This window comes from Colletes latitarsis, chromosome 2 (assembly GCF_051014445.1).
Source record: "Colletes latitarsis isolate SP2378_abdomen chromosome 2, iyColLati1, whole genome shotgun sequence".
Classification (NCBI taxonomy): domain Eukaryota; kingdom Metazoa; phylum Arthropoda; class Insecta; order Hymenoptera; family Colletidae; genus Colletes; species Colletes latitarsis.
The window spans coordinates 13,185,660-13,205,056 of record NC_135135.1 but is presented as its reverse complement, the minus strand read 5'-3'; the positions used below and the strand labels follow the sequence as shown (position 1 = coordinate 13,205,056).

Below are 19,397 nucleotides of genomic sequence, written 5' to 3'. Positions count from 1 at the left end.
CATTCTAGTCTTTTTGGACTTACTCGCGTTTAAGGGAAACAGTGATTTATCGGTTGTTTCGTTGGAAAAAAAATGGGTTTTAGTAACGTTAGTAAAATTGCGTGGGAAATTGTTTCGTTGAACATCATAGGTATATACGATGAAATATTAATTCTGTTCTTGAATAGTATCATAAAAATGTCATGCTATAAATCGGAACATCGCAAGAATGATATAATTTTAAATTAAATCATGTTACCGCGCGATTAGCAAAGTGTTAACGCGTTGGCTGCCGCATGACCTGTCGGCAAGTCACGTTTCTTTTTAGAAATGAATTTCGAATATCAGAATATTACATTTGTACGTGAAAATACACTTCTGTGGCGGTTATTGTAATGAATTTGATTAATTTGCCAATCAAGTACGATGTATTATATTTTAAAATCGGTTATTCCACCGCGCGCTATTATTAAATTCTTAATATTTCTAAGTTTTATGAAACTGGTTGTTAATAATTCTATCTTACGAAGGGGAACGTGAATAATAAACATTAAAAGCACCGATATAGATCGTTCCTGGCAACTTTGTGCTACGAATTCTAAGCTCTGTTCGTTGTACATGCGCGCCTAGGCGAGGAGGTAAGGTCATCGAGGAATCTTAGAAGAAAAATGGTGAAAACGGCCAAGTCGCATCGATCCAGCACATACTTGGTGTAACAAATATAGCAAACTCGTGAAAACTGCAGGTTGCCAAGATTGTAGCAGCATTTACCGCAGAATGCCGATAGTTCGGAGTTGGCACAAAGGCCTTTCATTCGAGGAAAGCGAACAAAAGATTCTTAACAACGCAAGAATTATTTTGACGTTTGTAAAAATTCTCGAGCTCCCCGTTTAATAAATTTAAATGAATTTCTGAACTTTTTTTCGACCGAAGATTCCAACATGTGCGTACCTCGCGTGCGTCATAATAATTTAAATATCGCTATCCTTCGTTTTAATGTTGTAAATTGCTCTGATCGAGCGATTGTTCACTTACGTGCGATCGCTGTTCCACGTCCGAAAATGGTAAGGAGGATGCGTCAAACTGAGTTGTCCAGGACTGAAAATTTTAATTTTTACGTTTTTCATTAAATCATTTTAAGAGTATTACTAATGGATGGGCGAGATTTATCCGTTAAAAACGAGTCCAAGCACATCTTTCTAATTCTAGAAATTAGTTAAAACGATCGTTTCTATCTTTCGTTTTTCTTCCTACGGCTAATTGTTTAATACAGATAAATTGAATATCCTTATGTACCAATAATCGTGTGCAAGTCAATCCAGTTATCGAACAAAAAGTTACATGACAATGACCTTTGCGGTTTAGCCTGATAAAATTTTAAAGCACATAGTATTACAAGCCATATATCGTAGAAAAATCATTCTTAAACCGAGACACATGTGCACTCGCCAAAAATACTTGAAAACAGTGGTCACGGAAATAATGTTAAGTACACTCTGTTTTCTTAAGGTTACGAATAAAGTATGTCGATAACACAGAACGAGGTCGTGTTTGGACTCATTTTCACCAGGAAAAGTTCGTCAGCGCATCGGTAATGCTCGCATGGAGATATAATGAAGAATATAAAAATTTTTATTTCGTCAGGAAAATTACTGTTAATGCTCACACGGAGATACAATGCAAAGTGCAAAGCATAAAAATTTTTATGTTCGTTAGTGGATAATTCATCCTGCGCGCAATAGGAATCGACCGTGGTCGTTGGCCAATAGGTCGAGACATATTCGCTCTGCTGCTTTATCCCGCTGTCAGGATAGCCCGTCGAATCTCTTCATCGAACGGCATGCGCGAGATTCGATACCAGCTTCAGATAAAAAATACATTAACACCTCGAACGTAAACGGTGCTCAACCTCAAATAACGTTCATCGTAACACTATCGAGTCTTGCGCCAATTTTGTCACCTTTTTAACGAGTAACTATGTTTGTGAATTAATAGAAAACAGCAAGTAGCACTAACGCGAATCAGAACCGGCCACAGCAAATTCTCACATGCACACCTCTTGAACAATAGTCCTAGTATCTGCGAAATATGCAACATACACCTAACCATTTACCACATCATCATCGAATGCAGAAAGTATACGCAAACGAGGAGAAAACTGAACATCATGGCTAACCTCAAGACAAAGTGATTATGAAGACTCTCTTGCTACCCCTAACGTCCCGCAATTATTAGTACAGTCGTTAATTTGACGGATGTCAGATTCCATATTTAAAATTCCAGAACACGTAAATATTATTTTTTAACAACTTACGTTGAATTTGATTGATGCAATGGCATGAATACATATTTTAATTAAAAGAAAAATCGTATTTTAAGGTAATCGTCAACATGAGGTATCAATAAATATACATGCTATCAATGCCCGTAAATCTAGTGTTAATAACCTTTGCAGTTGATGCAACTATAAACTTTCAGTAAAAAAAAATGTTTGTGAATTGCTCATTTCAATTTTTGAAGGATGATAATAACTTTCCAGTGACAGAAGTATCCTCGAGACCCCTACTCGAAATTAATCTTAATTCGTTAATCGTCCATCATCCCGTGAAATATCCGCGTCTGCTCAACGATAAAGGGACGAACGAATAAAAAAAAGAACACGAGTCTCCGGAAAACGGGGGGAATGGCGGGGAAAAAGGACGCTCGTAAGACACGCGAACGTATCCGGAGACGAAATCGGACGGCGATCGGATGAACCGACGGGGTAATTAGCGTCCATCGCTGCGCGCAGCGATCGTTGTTCTCCGGCGAAACAAATTAGACCGTTGCGCGTCGCACGAACGTATAAATTTAGGGAATGTTTCGGTACGAACGGTGGAAAAAAAGGAGGGCGAGAAATTGGGGGTTGGGGGAAAAATGTTTCTGGCATGGGATATAATGGACGCATTGCACACGACTATAATGAGATTTTACAGTGCAATTCACATAAAGCATTGGAAACAACAAAAGCTTCGGACCGACGAGGGGGGTTGCGCGGCCAGAGAGGCGGACAAACGGGGGTGTAGCGCGATAAAAATGCATGCGTCTAAACACATTATTCCTACCGTGGCTTCGCTTTCGCCTCCATCCCCCCCCCACCTCCGTCCCGCCTCCCCACCTCTGACTACTGCGATCTCCGAATGTTACCCTTTTTTCCGCCACCTCGAGGTTCTCTGCATTTTTCAAATATGCCCTTCGTCGCGCAGAATTGCAACCGCGGGATGCGCGAGGTCGTCTCATTAACGACGCTTTCTTTGACGAACGCGCCGGGTTTATTACCTCTCGAACGCGCCGACGGGTCCCGAACGAAACGCAATAATAGAGACATTTTCGATTACGGTTAAACGACGATAATTATGTGTGCACCGCGGAAAATGGGAAGAAGGATCAAAGGATAGTTAACCCCTCGCGGTTCGATGCGTCTTTCGCGTTCCCCGGTGCCCGTAAAATTGTTTTATTCGACTCTGCGATAAACGCTCGAAGCCTTTTTTGTTTTATAGATCCCGGGGTTGTCTGACGCGCCGATTTATCGAAATTTCTGTTGCTTTTCCGACACTCGTATTCGGGGAACTCGTACTCGAACTTTCGAGCGGTTTGGAATTCATAATACTATACTTTTCATGTGTTTTTCGTGTATAAGTGTTCTATTTATTATAAAAGTTTGAACTCGCAGCTCGTCAAACCTCACAGACGTCGAATATTATCGTGATTGTCTGTTTCTATCGGAGGCACTGCTGTCTCCGTGGTTTAATAATAAATGGGGTGTAATATTAAAGAGAATGCAGCAGCACGGTCGCAGGCGTCGGGTAGGAAAAATGATTTCCCACTGACGCTTGAAACATTCACGGGGCAAATGTGTAATTAGCTGAGCAGAGATAAAGGAGTCGGCGCACGCTCGATGGACGGGGTTTCAATTTTTGGAAAATCACGATGCCCGGATGGATCCTTTGGACAAACAAGCGCCTAACTCTGTCTACCTGTTTTTTCACCGAACCATTTCCGGACCTTCGACTCTGAATACCCTTTGAACGCTGTCCAATAGGGAGTGGGACGCGCTTGAAAGAGCGCACGTACGGGCTGGAGAGAACGAGACGAAACGAGCAACAGAAAGGGAGAGACCAGGGCAGACAGAAGGGTTGCGAGGCGTGGGCGACAGAGAAAGGTACAGAGAGAAAGATAGAGGGAGAGAGAGAGAGAGAGAGAGGTGGATAAAAAAAATATTGGAGGGTGCGTTTTGTCGCGCCGTCGATAAATTTTGAATGCACCCGCCGGCAGAATTAGTAGCCTGTTGGGTAATGATCAAAAAAATTATAAACAAAAGATTCCACGGATGGCGAGCCTTTTTCGTGGATCAGCGAGGCAAGCGGAGAACGCTTGCGAAAAGCTTTGACGGTGGTACGGTTCCCGCCCGACCCAACTCTCATTGGTGGCCAAACCTACGGCACTATATTTAAAAATCGGCGCGGTCTCCCGGAAACTTTCTCCACAAAGAGAAGGGACCAACCGTATACATCGAGTTTATTAAAATCGACTGCTCGCGAATATAAACCATCAACCGAAACTGGTCGAGGTTTCAAATTGAAATCAACGCCGATTCCGTGCCCGCCAAGACCTCCGTTTTTCCTTCGCCCCTCTGCCCGATTACGTTCCGAATTTTCCACCGAAGGCGGAAAAGCTACGATATTTGCCCGATTTGCGGCCATTCGGCGCCCGGCGTGACCGGAACGACGCGACTAAAAATCGGGGCCGCGATACACGACCATTTTATCTTGCGAATAAACGAATTCTTCCTCCATTGCAATATTACTTCGAAATTGAATCAAATTCCAAATAGTTCCCTGGGAGAAGATTTTTTACATTGTTGTTTGTTCATCGAATCACTCGTTCACGAAAGAAAAAAGCCGAGAAGAGCTGAGTGTAGTGTGGCGACGCCAACAGAGGGCTACGCTCGACCTCTACCTCTCTCACAAGTGCTCGATCGACATACACTCTTCGATCGAAGTCTTCCTTCAAAAGCAAGCCGCCACAATACTAATTACACTTGATGTTGGAATCTTCTGCCAAACAAGTCTGACACCGTGCGGCCAGTCAATGCCAATAAGACAGAATAACGATGTTTTGTACATTCATTTGTGTACACATATATATGTATGTGTATATATGCATTTCTATATCTATGTGTGCTAACCTTATCTAACCACGCTCTACTGTCTTTTTGTACAGTTGCTCATGTTCATTCATATATTTTCAAATAAATATTATTCTTAAAAATATTATCGAGAAGAGTGGTTTTCTCTTATTTGAATAATAATTTCGAGTCTGTCAAGATTGTGGGATAGTTTTTAGATTATTGCAACAAGAAGTTGAAGTTCCATTCAAGACAATCGCTAATTAATTTTGTAAAGAAGCAGTCACTTGAAAATGATTATCGTGGAAACCCCGCGGGTCAGGAATAATTGTCCAGCGTGGAAAAAGATTTCCGTCGCTGGTGCCATAAAGAAAGATAAATTCCTGTGACACGTAGATTCGACCGGCCGGAATCGTTGCCAAACATCGACGCAGTTTTTCTCCGTAGCCGAAGCGTTCCAGTAAAAAGGAAAAAAAAAAAATCCATCGGCAGCCGAATTCCCCCAGCGAATCTGTCACACTCCCTTTGGCCGTCGTTGTAGAACGAAGCTGACGCTTGCGTTCGCACGCACACGATCCTCCCCCCTGCCGCCCCCCGTTCGCCGTTCTACGGGACACCCACGCACACGCGGGTGAACGCGTAGCAGCAACCCGGACACACGGACGGTCGATTCGGCTACTAACAAACCCAATAAAAATAATGCACTTTCGCGCATTTGCAAATGAACGTTGTCATTTTATTTCGACGGGAACGAGTCACGTGGTGCGTCGGGTCTGCCAACGGCCCCCGTCGCTGATAATAATTATGGATATTGAGAATGGTTATCGCTGACGGCCCGCGTATTAATGCCCTGGCCGCTCGCACGCCGATAAACAAATTTCCCGGTGCCCCGACTCCGCGAACGAGCGCCGTCTAATTTTTCCTACCCTCCGGGGAAAATTCGCTCGTTCGCGGCCCAACGAAGGTCCTCAGCTTCTCGGAGATTAGGTCGTTACCGACGCCCATGATCTGGGACGCTGTAATTCCTCGCTAGATGATGGAATTTCACCACAGGATTCGGGAAACCGAACCACACCCTGTCATTGTTCGCGTTAGTTCTCGAGAATTACAGCTCTGGATCCGGGATCTTTCCAATCGGGTTTATTCTTTAAATTCTACGCTTTTTTCGAAGTTGATAGTCCGGTATGTACGTATGTGGTCTTTACTTCGAGTATAGTAAAACGTCGATTACGAGAATTCTGATTACCCGTCGATTATTGCGAGTCCAACCAACCACCGAACCACCCCTGTCATTGTTCGCGTTCGTTCTTGAGAATTACAGCTCTGGATCCGGGATCTTTCCAATCGGGTTTATTCTTTAAATTTTACGCTTGTTTTCGGAGTTGATAGTCCGGTATTTTCGTATGTGGACTTTACTGCGAGTATAGTAGAACGTCGATTACGAGAATTCTGATTACCCGTCGATTATTGCGAGTCCAACCAATCACCGAACCACCCCCGTCATTGTTCGCGTTCGTTCTCGAGAATTACAGCTCTGGATCCGGGATCTTTCCAATCGGGTTTATTCTTTAAATTTTACGCTTGTTTTCGAAGTTGATAGTCCAGTATTTTCGTATGCGGACTTTACTGTGAGTATAGTAAAACGTCGATTACGAGAATTCCGATTACCCGTCGATTATTGCGAGTCCAACCAACCACCGAACCACCCCTGTCATTGTTCGCGTTAGTTCTCGAGAATTACAGCTCTGGATCCGGGATCTTTCCAATCGGTTTTATTCTTTAAAATTTACGCTTTTTTCGAAGTTGATAGTCCGGTATTTTCGTATGTGGACTTTACTGTGAGTATAGTAGAACGTCGATTACGAGAATTCCGATTACCCGTCGATTATTGCGAGTCCAACCAACCACCGAACCACCCCTGTCATTGTTCGCGTTAGTTCTCGAGAATTGCAGCTCTGAATCCGGGATCTTTCCAATCGGGTTTATTCTTTAAATTTTACGCTTGTTTTCGGAGTTGATAGTCCGGTATTTTCGTATGTGGTCTTTACTGTGAGTATAGTAGAACATCGATTACGAGAATTCCGATTACCCGTCGATTATTGCGAGTCCAACCAACCACCGAACCACCCCTGTCATTGCTCGCGTTTGTTATCGAGAATTACAGCTCTGGATCCGGGATCTTTCCAATCGGTTTTATTCTTTAAAATTTACGCTTTTTTCGAAGTTGATAGTCCGGTATTTTCGTATGTGGACTTTACTGTGAGTATAGTAGAACGTCGATTACGAGAATTCCGATTACCCGTCGATTATTGCGAGTCCAACCAACCACCGAACCACCCCTGTCATTGTTCGCGTTCGTTCTCGAGAATTACAGCTCTGGATCCGGGATCTTTCCAATCGGTTTTATTCTTTAAATTCTACGCTTTTTTCGAAGTTGATAGTCCGGTATGTACGTATGTGGTCTTTACTGTGAGTATAGTAGAACATCGATTACGAGAATTCCGATTACCCGTCGATTATTGCGAGTCCAACCAACCACCGAACCACCCCTGTCATTGTTCGCGTTCGTTCTCGAGGATTACAGCTCTGGATCCGGGATCTTTCCAATCGGGTTTATTCTTTAAATTTTACGCTTGTTTTCGGAGTTGATAGTCTGGTATTTTCGTATGTGGTCTTTACTGTGAGTATAGTAGAACGTCGATTACGAGAATTCCGATTACCCGTCGATTATTGCGAGTCCAACCAATCACCGAACCACCCCTGTCATTGTTCGCGTTAGTTCTCGAGAATTACAGCTCTGGATCCGGGATCTTTTCAATCGGGTTTATTCTTTAAATTTTACGCTTTTTTCGAAGTTGATAGTCCGGTATGTACGTATGTGGACTTTACTGTGAGTATAGTAGAACATCGATTACGAGAATTCCGATTACCCGTCGATTATTGCGAGTCCAACCAACCACCGAACCACCCCTGTCATTGTTCGCGTTAGTTCTCGAGAATTGCAGCTCTGAATCCGGGATCTTTCCAATCGGGTTTATTCTTTAAATTTTACGCTTGTTTTCGGAGTTGATAGTCCGGTATTTTCGTATGTGGTCTTTACTGTGAGTATAGTAGAACATCGATTACGAGAATTCCGATTACCCGTCGATTATTGCGAGTCCAACCAACCACCGAACCACCCCTGTCATTGCTCGCGTTTGTTATCGAGAATTACAGCTCTGGATCCGGGATCTTTCCAATCGGTTTTATTCTTTAAATTCTACGCTTTTTTCGAAGTTGATAGTCCGGTACGTACGTATGTGGTCTTTTCTGCGAGTATAGTAGAACGTCGATTACGAGAATTCCGATTACCCGTCGATTATTGTAAGTCTATACTTGTTTATATTTTAAAATCTGTATTTGCCCGGAGAAGACTCTAAAAAAGATGTTGGTGACATATACCAACAACTATAAAACACAGGCGAGCTTGAAAATTCGCCTAAGCAGATAGAAAACGAAAGACAAATGTTTGTTAAGACCCTCAATTATTAAAGGAGAAGAGGTTTTTAGAACATTCTTGAGGAGGTCCCAGAAAACAAAGAGGTCAAAATCTTGAAGTTTTAGTCATCTAATAAATAGAAAGAAAGTCACACTTTTCCAAACACCGTTGTTCATTTTATAAAAAAACATGACTGTAAATATTGAAGTACTTGCATCTTACGTGCATAAACATTCATAGTCTATTAATTGCCATGGAGATCTTAATTCAAAGTAGAACCCAGTTCAATCCGCCAATGCAAACGTTGTTCGAACCACGATCGTGCAACAACGATTACATCCGTTGATTCTTGTAAACGTCGAGCCGTCTCGCGAGCCCTGGCGAGCCCTGGCGAGCCTAACATCTCACCTAACCGGCCGATCCAGTGATAAACGATCGCAGGGACACCGACTATCGCGCACGATAGAATCCAGCAGTCATTCGCGACTCTCTGCTGGTAACATTTTCTTTTTCCGCGAACGAGGGCGAATCAGTGGCAAACGCACCGCGCGTAATTACTGTTCATCGAGCGGTGCAAGCAACGTTTATATGCTAGCCGTGTAACGTCCAGTTATACACGGTCCGCGATAGTCGTCATTTACAGTAATGTCGCGGCGGGCACGTATGTACGCGCGAGTATTTATGAATCGACACTGCATTAGGGATATTGCTTAACAATAGCAACGCGCCAAAGGACCGACGCGAACAGCTGTTATTCCGAAACGCGTTGTCAGCCGGAAGTAATAATTGCAGGGAATTGCCATCGATCAGGAATACGCGTCGCAGCGTGATTCCGTACTCGCGTCGCAAGAACGCGACTTCCGTCCAACTTTCGAACGACAAAATTTATGATTTCGCGATCCGACCATTAACTTCCATCGTCGTTCCCCGTTCCCGGGCTCAAAAATTCATCCAATCGCGTCTCATTAATTTCTTTCCTGCTCGTAAGTAACTTGGCGCAAGGCGGCACGGAACTTGCGTTTATATTCTGTAATTAATTAACGGTGGCTCACAGTCGACTCGTACAAAATAAAAAAAGAAAGAAATACAAACTTCTGTATGGACATCGTTTTAATTAAATTCGTTGCCGCTTTACTATGAAAAAAAAAAGAAAAAGGAAAAATGAAAGGGCCCCGTGTAATTTCTGACACGTTCTTTGCGACTCCTTCCGCGAACGCGTTCCAACAGTCCCGCGACACTCGAATCCGTTGTGGCGAACGTCAAACGGGGACGGGAAGAAAACAAATTTTGATAACAATAAGGCAAAAGCGCGAGGAAAACGCGCTCACCGGTTTACTCGACTCGTTACGCCGACGCTTTACGACCTCCTCATTACTGTTCAGCGACAAAGTAATTCCGCGTAGAATTAATACTATTAAAACTATCGCGTGCCGCGCGGACACTTTGTCCGCCACCAATGTTTCCTTTGCCGTTAGATTTCTAACGGGTGTCCCATTATGCCGACTAGCTGGCCCCTTCAGCGACCCCGACTGTTCCTCCAGCGGCATTCAAAAGCGAATTCTTTGATGCTTTTTCTATAGAATATTTATTACGGAGAATACATGAAATCTGTATATTGTTGCGTTCATTACGCCGAAGACAATGATCGAGAATGGAAACGCCGCGAATGAAATTTGTCTAGAAATATGAAATTTTGTTCCGTGGAGCAACATTTTTTTACACGTATTACCGGCCTCGTAATTTTTACAGAATATACTCCGCGCCCTTTAGATACGTAAACCGTCGAAAAGCGTGTATCGCCCGTGCAGATTTAATTTGGATCCTTTGTATGGATAGTGAATTTAGAATTCTGACAAATACAAGTTTTAATGGGAGATTTTGGAGGCCAAAATAAGACGAAAATCAAGAATACCAATTTGTTGATGAAGGCTTCGTTAAAAAATTATTAACGTTCAAAGTTCCACTAACGCACACAGTTGTTCTACAATTGTCGTTCTACAGGTGTAACTTTAAACGTTAATAACTTTCTAACGAAGCCTCGATCAACAAATCGGTATTCTTGATTTTCGTCTTATTTTGGCCTCTAGAATCTGCCATTAAAATTTTCCCCAGGGGTGGTCGAATACCCTGTATAATAATTTCTTTCTAGCAGGTGACGTTAATTAACATTTTTTGGGGGATGTTTTCGGTAGAATTTACGAGACTACGGAAGCGTGGATGACAAACAAAGGGGACTTCAGGTTCTTTCAAAGTAAACAAAGTAAACTGAATAGTAAGGGAAAAGTGGACTGAAATGGGACAACGTTAGTGTGACTAATACGAACAACTCGAATAAATTCAGCTCCTCGATAACAGTTATCGTGAACGAAAACAAATCTCGTGCATTAACTTTTCATTATTTCGACTAGAACAGGGCCCCTACGTACATCAAAGCCAAAAAGTCGAAAATGTCGTTTAAATAATATAGTTCCGCATTTATTATCGCCCCCAGTGCCAAAGGGTTAAAGAAAAAGAGAATTGCTTTCTGCTATTATTATTATTTTTATTACTGACAGAGAGTCGAGTGGTTTTGTATTTATGGTGCGCGTTGAAACACGCGATAAAGGCTATTTGACGGTTGTTCCCGACGGTTAATGAAACCGTTCGTGCCTCGAATTAAATAATCCCGTGTTAGAAATAAGTTGGAGCGTCGTTACAAAAGATTCTCTTGTTCCCGCGGGATATTGAAAGCCCCTAAACGGGAACGTTTTTCCTTCTGCTCGCGGTATATGTCCCCGCGTAAAGCTCTACGCGCGGTTAATTGTACCGTCAGAAAGCCGATATTACTCCTGTTATTTTTATTATTAGACGAAATTGGACGACGAGGGGTTGGGGGGACGCCCATAAAGTTAATGCCAAGTGCGCGCAATAAACGACGACGAAGGGGGGTCGGGGCGGTAGTTTTTTTCAGTGCTGTGCATCTAATTAACGTCGATCGCGGCGCGGCGCGATGTGAAAAACAGTGGAAAAACGTCGTTTCGCCTTAATATCGCGAAAACGATCACGCGGTACAATGACATTTGAGACTGTAACCAGCTCATAATGGCGGCTCGCCGGTGGCCGCGATAATAACATTAAGCTTTATTTAGGTGAAATTCAACTTTAAAACGTGACTCGCAGTAATTATGCGAGAGTGAAACAATGCCCGGTGGCCTGGCCTCGCATGATATACGTCTGCGGGTTTTTGCAAGACAAAGGCGTTTTATATCGCGCATTCGCCGCCGCAAGTTGCGCGCGGTTTTGTGCCCTCGCCGCGTTGCGTCACCAGGAAGTTTATGCACTCTTCACGCGCGGCCGTACGTTTGAAAATAACCTTACCCGCGGCTTAAACAACGCCACCATTTTCCCCGATTCAGGTTCCCCGTCGTTAATGTATTTTTTCCAATTTTCGCCGTTCGTTTCCGGCTACACGACGTTATTTCCGCGCGCGGAAACATACTTTCATACGGCCGACGACCTCGAAACGTTTCGCCAGCGGACAATCTTTCGTTAAAACTATAAACAACGGCCCGAGGTAACAATAATGGCACCGCCTTTCGCGGCGAATTCGAATTAACGGCAGAAGAAACGCGGCATAATTGGGATATTAGTTTATTTAAGGGGGTACCGACCCTTACGTGGTTCAAACAATCGATTATTGTTTTATTTGGTTATTTCATTTTATGCTTAGAGAGGGTTCTGTGGAGATTTCTGAGAAGGGAAACTTTTAACGTGTCAATTTTTAATATTTGTGTCAAAATTTGATGTACACACGGAGTGTCCCAGAAATTAATTTATTAGATTCTATGGGAATAAATAAGTCGAAGATATGGGTAAATGTTTCTTATATAATGCTTCCAGTTCAAGATAATTGAATTTAGAAATTTGTTGCATACGTGTAGAAGTTGCCTTGGCGCGTCTGACTATTATTTGCTATTTCTACTTGCACGCGTACTCCGTAAATATTCGAAGTCGATTTCCTCGAAAACGAAGTGTCGTACTGAAAAAATTTATTTTCTACTTTTGACTTCCTTTTTGACGCAGAATGACCTTCTCCGGTTAAAATTAAAAATTTTAACTTGTATAGTATTTGAAAAGATTCAGATTCTACGCTTTCAGAAAATGTAATTAATAAAAAGAATTCAATCGAGATATCGCAAATAAACATTTTACGAGTGGTGGTAATTTCGTATATAACGAGAGAAATATATTAATATTTTTAATAAATTTCACTTGATTAACAACTTGTAATTATGTAAAATGAACTCTGCAAAATGTTGTATAAATTTGAAACAACGTTATCGTAATAAAAAAATGCTCTCATATATAAATTGCCGGATACCGGAGTGAAAAATTAATAATACAAGTCTTCATCAGTTATTTAAGTCATGTATTTTAAAATCTTGTTTGAATAATTGGAATGTTCAAACTATAAATGCAACGTTTAATTTACCTTTTAAATATTTCGTTCATTCGAAGAAGATATTAAAATATATAGGCGAATAACTAATGGAAAAACTTGTGTTATTGTTATTGTTGTCATTCGTTTTAACCTAATTGGAATTGGAAATATCTAACGTCAATCGCATAGTATCTTTGTATATCTGTCCCGTAACAGTATATTGAAAATTTTGAATATAGAAACATGTGGATAATTTTATTGTCTATTTTTAATACATTGATCTTTGGAAATTATCATTCCTCGAGGTATATTTCTCTTGTATCATTTTAATATTTTGAGGGGCAAGTTGATTTATACAAAGTGATTTAAAATTGTAATTGAGATTGACCCATGACATTTAAGTACCAATCTTCCGAGGATATTGCTGCATCATTGGAAAAATTATGAATATTTATTCACAACTGTATCGATTACCTTCATCTTACAGTATTTAATATAACATTGAAAAGTTAAATATACCATTTAACTCGCTTACAGAATACCCCGGTTCCCATCTATTATTTCAAGAAAACTGTACAAATAAACCTGAAATTTTATATCTCGTTTTATATATTTCATTCGGCCAGAGGTTCCCTTCAAATAATTTAGCGACTTAAAATATGTAATCGATCGATGTCGATAAAGTCGTCCTCGATATTATTATTATTAAAACGAACGTAACAAAATTATTCCATTTGCAAATCTTTGCTCTTTGCAAAAATCCTTGAACTACCTGAATATCGCAAGTAGAAACTACCTGCGATAGACAGACGCGTCAGGAAGGTTGTACAATTATTCAAATTCGATTATCTCAAAAACCAAACACCGTACGAACACATTTTGTTCTACGTTTTCGAACTACTTTCTCGCGTAGAGTCGCTCGATTCCCGGTTATGTTACTATTACCGACACAATCTGTATATTATGAAAATCTAATAAGAGGGGTATAGTCCGGGCCACGGTATAGCGAGGTCGTAAACTAAACTCTTGAGGGTTGGGACCAATTACTGCTGCGGCACTTAGGGCCGTATATGACATCTAAATGTCTTTCCGTGTCCGTAATTGCACTACCTTTTTTCATTTTCTACCTGCATATATTATAAACAGGTAAATTAAGATATTAAAGACTCGAGTAAAACCTTTACTCGTCACGATACCTCTAAAAATGGCGACACTAGTAAAGCTTTTCTTCGTACGGCCTTGACTATGGTCTAAGGCCCTTAGCTGCTCGTATTGACACCTACTCGAGTTTACGAGCTCGCTATATCGCGGCCCGGACTATACATCTCGGATTTCTAAAAACATTTTGGATTATTGGTACCACATAAATCTTGACACTATTTTTGTTAATTCACTTGTTTCGGGAGCTGAAACGTGTAAGTTTTGACACTTACTCGAGTTTACGAGCTCGCTATATCGCGGCCCGGACTATACATCTCGGATTTCTAAAAACATTTTGGATTATTGGTACCACATAAATCTTGACACTATTTTTGTCAATTCACTTGTTTCGGGAGCTGAAACGTGTAAGTTTTGACACTTACTCGAGTTTACGAGCTCGCTATATCGCGGCCCGGACTATACTTGATCGATACCATCGAATATTAACGTCTGCAAAAAAGGCTGCAGTGGACGTGTCGAGAGTTCCAGATGGCGAAGTATAAAACTGCGCCATGGTATGCGACGAGGGGGTGGATTGTCGCAAAGATAGTGACGCATAAGCGACTCGAACCGTATGCAAAATGATGGGTTACCGACGAATGTGTTGGACGACACCGGCGCCGAGGCTGTATCGAGAAATTAATTACTAAAATTGCAAAGAAAAAAGCCGACCAGTCGATAACTGATACAACTTCATTAAATTTACGATCGATGAGAAGTCCTGGGATGCGGCGCGGGCAAAAAGTCAGGCTATTATCCCGCCGAAAACGGCGTATTGATAAAACCCGCGTCGCGATCACGGCCGACCGGACAAACACAATGATACGACGAGCGAATTTTTTCTCCCTCCCGACCCGCCTATTCGCGCATCGTTCCTGCGAAACTCCTGGTGTAAAAGCCGGGGCGTAATAAGCGGCGTCCAAAAGGTCGAATGGCGGATTAACCGGGCAGCGTCGTCGATGGAACAACGTAATGCATACATGATCTTTAATTAATCAATTAATAAGGGTATTATTGTTTTGTTTAATTAAAAATAATGAATCTCTTTGTTGCGCGGTGGGTGGATTTGCGAACACCGACGTATCGCGGGCGTTATCTACGTGTCGTATCAATCGCGTTTGATAGCTGACGCACGGTATAGAGGAGCTTCCGTTGTGTTTGTACTTTTGTCAATATGGCAGCCGTTATTCTGTTTTCATCTTGATCCGACGGAATCTCCTGGCCTTTTTCGTTTGGTGCTCCATTTCATTACTAATAGTCGTATTCGTGCGCGACGTCGATACGCGGATATCGTTGCGCACTGTTTCGGAAATGAAAAAAAAATTCCCGGACGCGGGGGAACGAGTTGAGCGTCGTTTCTGGCGCGACAGAAATTTGTAACGCGAAATGGCGGCTGGAAATCGGAGAGGGTGACGAGTGCGAGACTTTTTACGAAAATACACACTTTTGTAATCGATGTTCGGTGGATTAATCGTAAGAGAAAAATTGCGAATTAAAAAGCCTAACGTTTCCAAAGTAATGAGAAAAAGATATCGATAAAGCGATACTTTGGTCGCCGTTTAAACATCGAAAACGTAATCAACGCGTAATCGATCGTTTGTAAGGGCGAATGTTCGCAGAGATAGGAACGCTCGGATCGCTTCGAATACTCCTCGGCTTACAACTCGATGCGTGGACCAGGTTTGCCGTGTATCAGCGATGGCACCTGACGGTGAAAAAACAAAAGCCGCCAGCGACGGGCCGTCAGTCCCGCGATTCCCGCGGAAATCCGTTAATTGAACCCGTCTCGTTACAAGTTTCTCATAATACAATCCCGCTAATCACAACGATATTTTCGCGGCGCGTTCCGTCGACCTCGCGGCGCAATTAAAAATTCGTACTACTTGATTCGCCAGAGGCTCCCGCAAAGCGACCGCCATAATTAAGGGGATATCCTGCGCGCCGACAGTTTAACAAAAATCGATTTTCATCAGTTTCGAAAGCGCATTGTCGTGGAATATCCCTGCAAGACATTTACTGTTACGAAAACGCTCCGTACTATGATCGCGATTTTTATGCAGCCATCCTACAACACGGCAAACTCGTTCCGTGTTGTATCGAAACTTGCTCGCATCGATTTTGATGAATTTATGGGAGGGGTAGTTTTCGAAAAAAATATTTCGCATAGTTTCCATCGGCTGACATCCGCTCTGAAAGGCTAAACATAGTTTCGAAAATGGAAATGCATCATATATCGTTTAAAATAATATCGAATAAAAATTCGCGCACAATTTTAAAAAGTCTGATTTCTGAGATTGGGGGCTATTCCCACCCCTTCAAAAAGGATGTCAGATGCTACAAAAATACGTGTCACATTTTTTCAAAGGAACCACAAAGATGAAAACAATCAACTTCCCCGATTATCGGTGCAATGTTAAGCTTCCACTCGAAATGAAGAACTTTAAAATCGATAAGCTTCTTTTTATTTAATAAGAGGGTCCAAATTCGAGGTTCCCGGACCGAAATACCTTTTTAATGAACTTAGGATAGAGACCCGTGACTGGACACTGAGACTGTTGCCCGGGGCTCGGAGTTTCGAGAAACGCGCCGGTTTTTGCGGATTATCCCGTCGGACACGGGGTGACCGGGGGAAGGGGGTGTGCAGGGGGACGGAAAAAAGCACGGCGGCCGGCACTTCTCGGCTCTGGTATGCAAATCGCGGCGCGGCGTAACGCGGCGACGATTACGCTCGGTTTTGGCGCGCGAGCCACGCGTGCGGCAAACCGACGTCGTCGAAAAAAAAGGAGTAGAAAGGAAACAAAAAAGGTGGTTTGCCTGGGTGGCGCGGCCGCCAGGATCGCGAAGGGGTCGGGGGAGAGGGGTGGGCACGGAAAAAGTCGCGAATGTTGTAAAAATACGGGACCGCCAATCGGGCGCATTGTGTCCAGCCGGCGAACAATACCGACGGCGTTCGGGTGACTGGCGCATTTTCCTGCGAATTGGCCGGTATTGTTGGATTTTTCAAATTGTATTTTTAGCTTACGCAGGGACAAAAATTGCCTGTCGTCGCCGAGTCCTTTCGGGCCCCCGGCCTTCCTCCCTGCCACATGTTTTCTCTCCGTCCCTCTTTTTCACCGTACGTGCGGTCCTCCCCGCCGAAAGAATAAAACATCATCATAAAACAAAACATTAGTCGGGCTTTATTTAACTTCGATCGTTCCCTTTGCGATCATTTTGATAAGAAAATTCTTGTTATCTCTGTGTTCGATGATAATGTGACGCTAGGACATGGATTTCTTTAAGTTGTATCATCTATGTTTGGTTTAAGTTTACTTATTTCATTATAGTAGAGTCGCAACTGTATCTAATAAGAAAACAGAATATATCCTTCTTTGGCAGGGTTGTTACTAGAAAAGCTACAGTTGCTCTGTCGTCGATCATCGAGGTTCAAACTGTTCTCCAAAATAGGAGGCTTCAGGGGTTGAAAAAGAGAATGTGTAATACAGAAAACAGTGGATATCTTGAAAATATATTTCTACCAAACTTTTGTGAATTAAATCTTTGAGAAAGACAGAATGAGAGAGAATGTGATACGTAAAAAGTGGACAATGTGTCTTAATGTTGTCTTAAGTTTATTTATTTCATTATAGTAGAGTCACAATTGAATCTAATAAGAAAACAGAATATATCCTTCTTTGGTAAGATTTGTTACTAGAAAAGCTACAGTTGCTCTGTCGTCGATCATCGAGGTTTAAACTGTTCTCCAAAATAGGAGGCTTCAGGGGTTGAAAAAGAGAATGTGTAATACAGAAAACAGTGGATATCTTGAAAATATATTTCTACCAAACTTTTGTGAATTAAATCTTTGAGAAAGACAGAATGAGAGAGAATGTGATACGTAAAAAGTGGACAATGTGTCTTAATGTTGTCTTAAGTTTATTTATTTCATTATAGTAGAGTTGCAATTGTATCTAATAAGAAAACAGAAGATATCCTTCTTTGGTAGGATTGTTACTAGAAAAGCTACAGTTGCTCAGTCGTCGATCATCGAGGTTCAAACTGTTCTCCAAAGTAGGAGGCTTCAGGGGTTGAGAAAGAGAATGTGTAATAGAGAAAACAGTGGATATCTTGAAAATATATTTCTACCAAACTTTTGTGAATTAAATCTTTGAGAAAGACAGAATGAGAGAGAATGTGATACGTAAAAAGTGGACAATGTGTCTTAATGTTGTCTTAAGTTTATTTATTTCATTATAGTAGAGTCGCAATGGAATCTAATAAGAAAACAGAAGATATCCTTCTTTGGCAGGATTGTTACTAGAAAAGCTACAGTTGCTCTGTCGTCGATCATCGAGGTTCAAACTGTTCTCCAAAATGGAAGGCTTCAGGGGTTGAAAAAGAGAATGTGTAATACAGAAAACAGTGGATATCTTGAAAATATATTTCTACCAAACTTTTGTGAATTAAATCTTTGAGAAAGCCAGAGTGAGAGAGAGAGAATGTGATACGTAAAAAGTGGACAATGTGTCTTAATGTTGTCTTAAGTTTACTTATTTTATTATAGTAGAGGTGCAATTGAATCTAATAAAAAAACAGAAGATATCCTTCTTTGGTAAGATTTGTTACTAGAAAAGCTACAGTTACTCTGTCGTCGATCATCGAGGTTCAAACTGTTCTCCAAAATAGGAGGCTTCAGGGGTTGAAAAAGAGAATGTGTAATACAGAAAACAGTGGATATCTTGAAAATATATTTCTACCAAACTTTTGTGAATTAAATCTTTGAGAAAGACAGAATGAGAGAGAATGTGATACGTAGAAAGTGGACAATGTGTCTTAATGTTGTCTTAAGTTTATTTATTTCATTATAGTAGAGTCACAATTGAATCTAATAAGAAAACAGAAGATTTCCTTCTTTGGCAGGATTGTTACTAGAAAAGCTACAGTTGCTCTGTCGTCGATCATCGAGGTTTAAACTGTTCTCCAAAATAGGAGGCTTCAGGGGTTGAAAAAGAGAATGTGTGATAGAGAAAACAGTGGATATCTTGAAAATATATTTCTACCAAACTTTTGTGAATTAAATCTTTGAGAAAGACAGAATGAGAGGGAATGTGATACGTAAAAAGTGGACAATGTGTCTTAATGTTGTCTTAAGTTTACTTATTTTATTATAGTAG

At 41.6% G+C, this 19,397-nt stretch overlaps 1 protein-coding gene across 8 annotated transcripts in view; it reads right to left on the bottom strand.

The window, feature by feature from the left end:
* Positions 1 to 19,397, bottom strand: part of Pdm3 (POU-domain protein pdm3) — a 231,862-nt gene that overhangs the window by 50,371 nt on the left and 162,094 nt on the right. For 6 of the 8 annotated variants that reach the window (XM_076783810.1, XM_076783805.1, XM_076783808.1 and 3 more), the window contains exon 3: positions 1,015 to 1,077. The exons of the other annotated variants lie outside the window; for them this stretch is intronic. In XM_076783810.1, the coding sequence (XP_076639925.1) occupies positions 1,015 to 1,077 (63 nt within the window). The remainder of the gene's footprint in view (positions 1 to 1,014; positions 1,078 to 19,397) is intronic. 8 annotated transcript variants of the gene reach the window in all.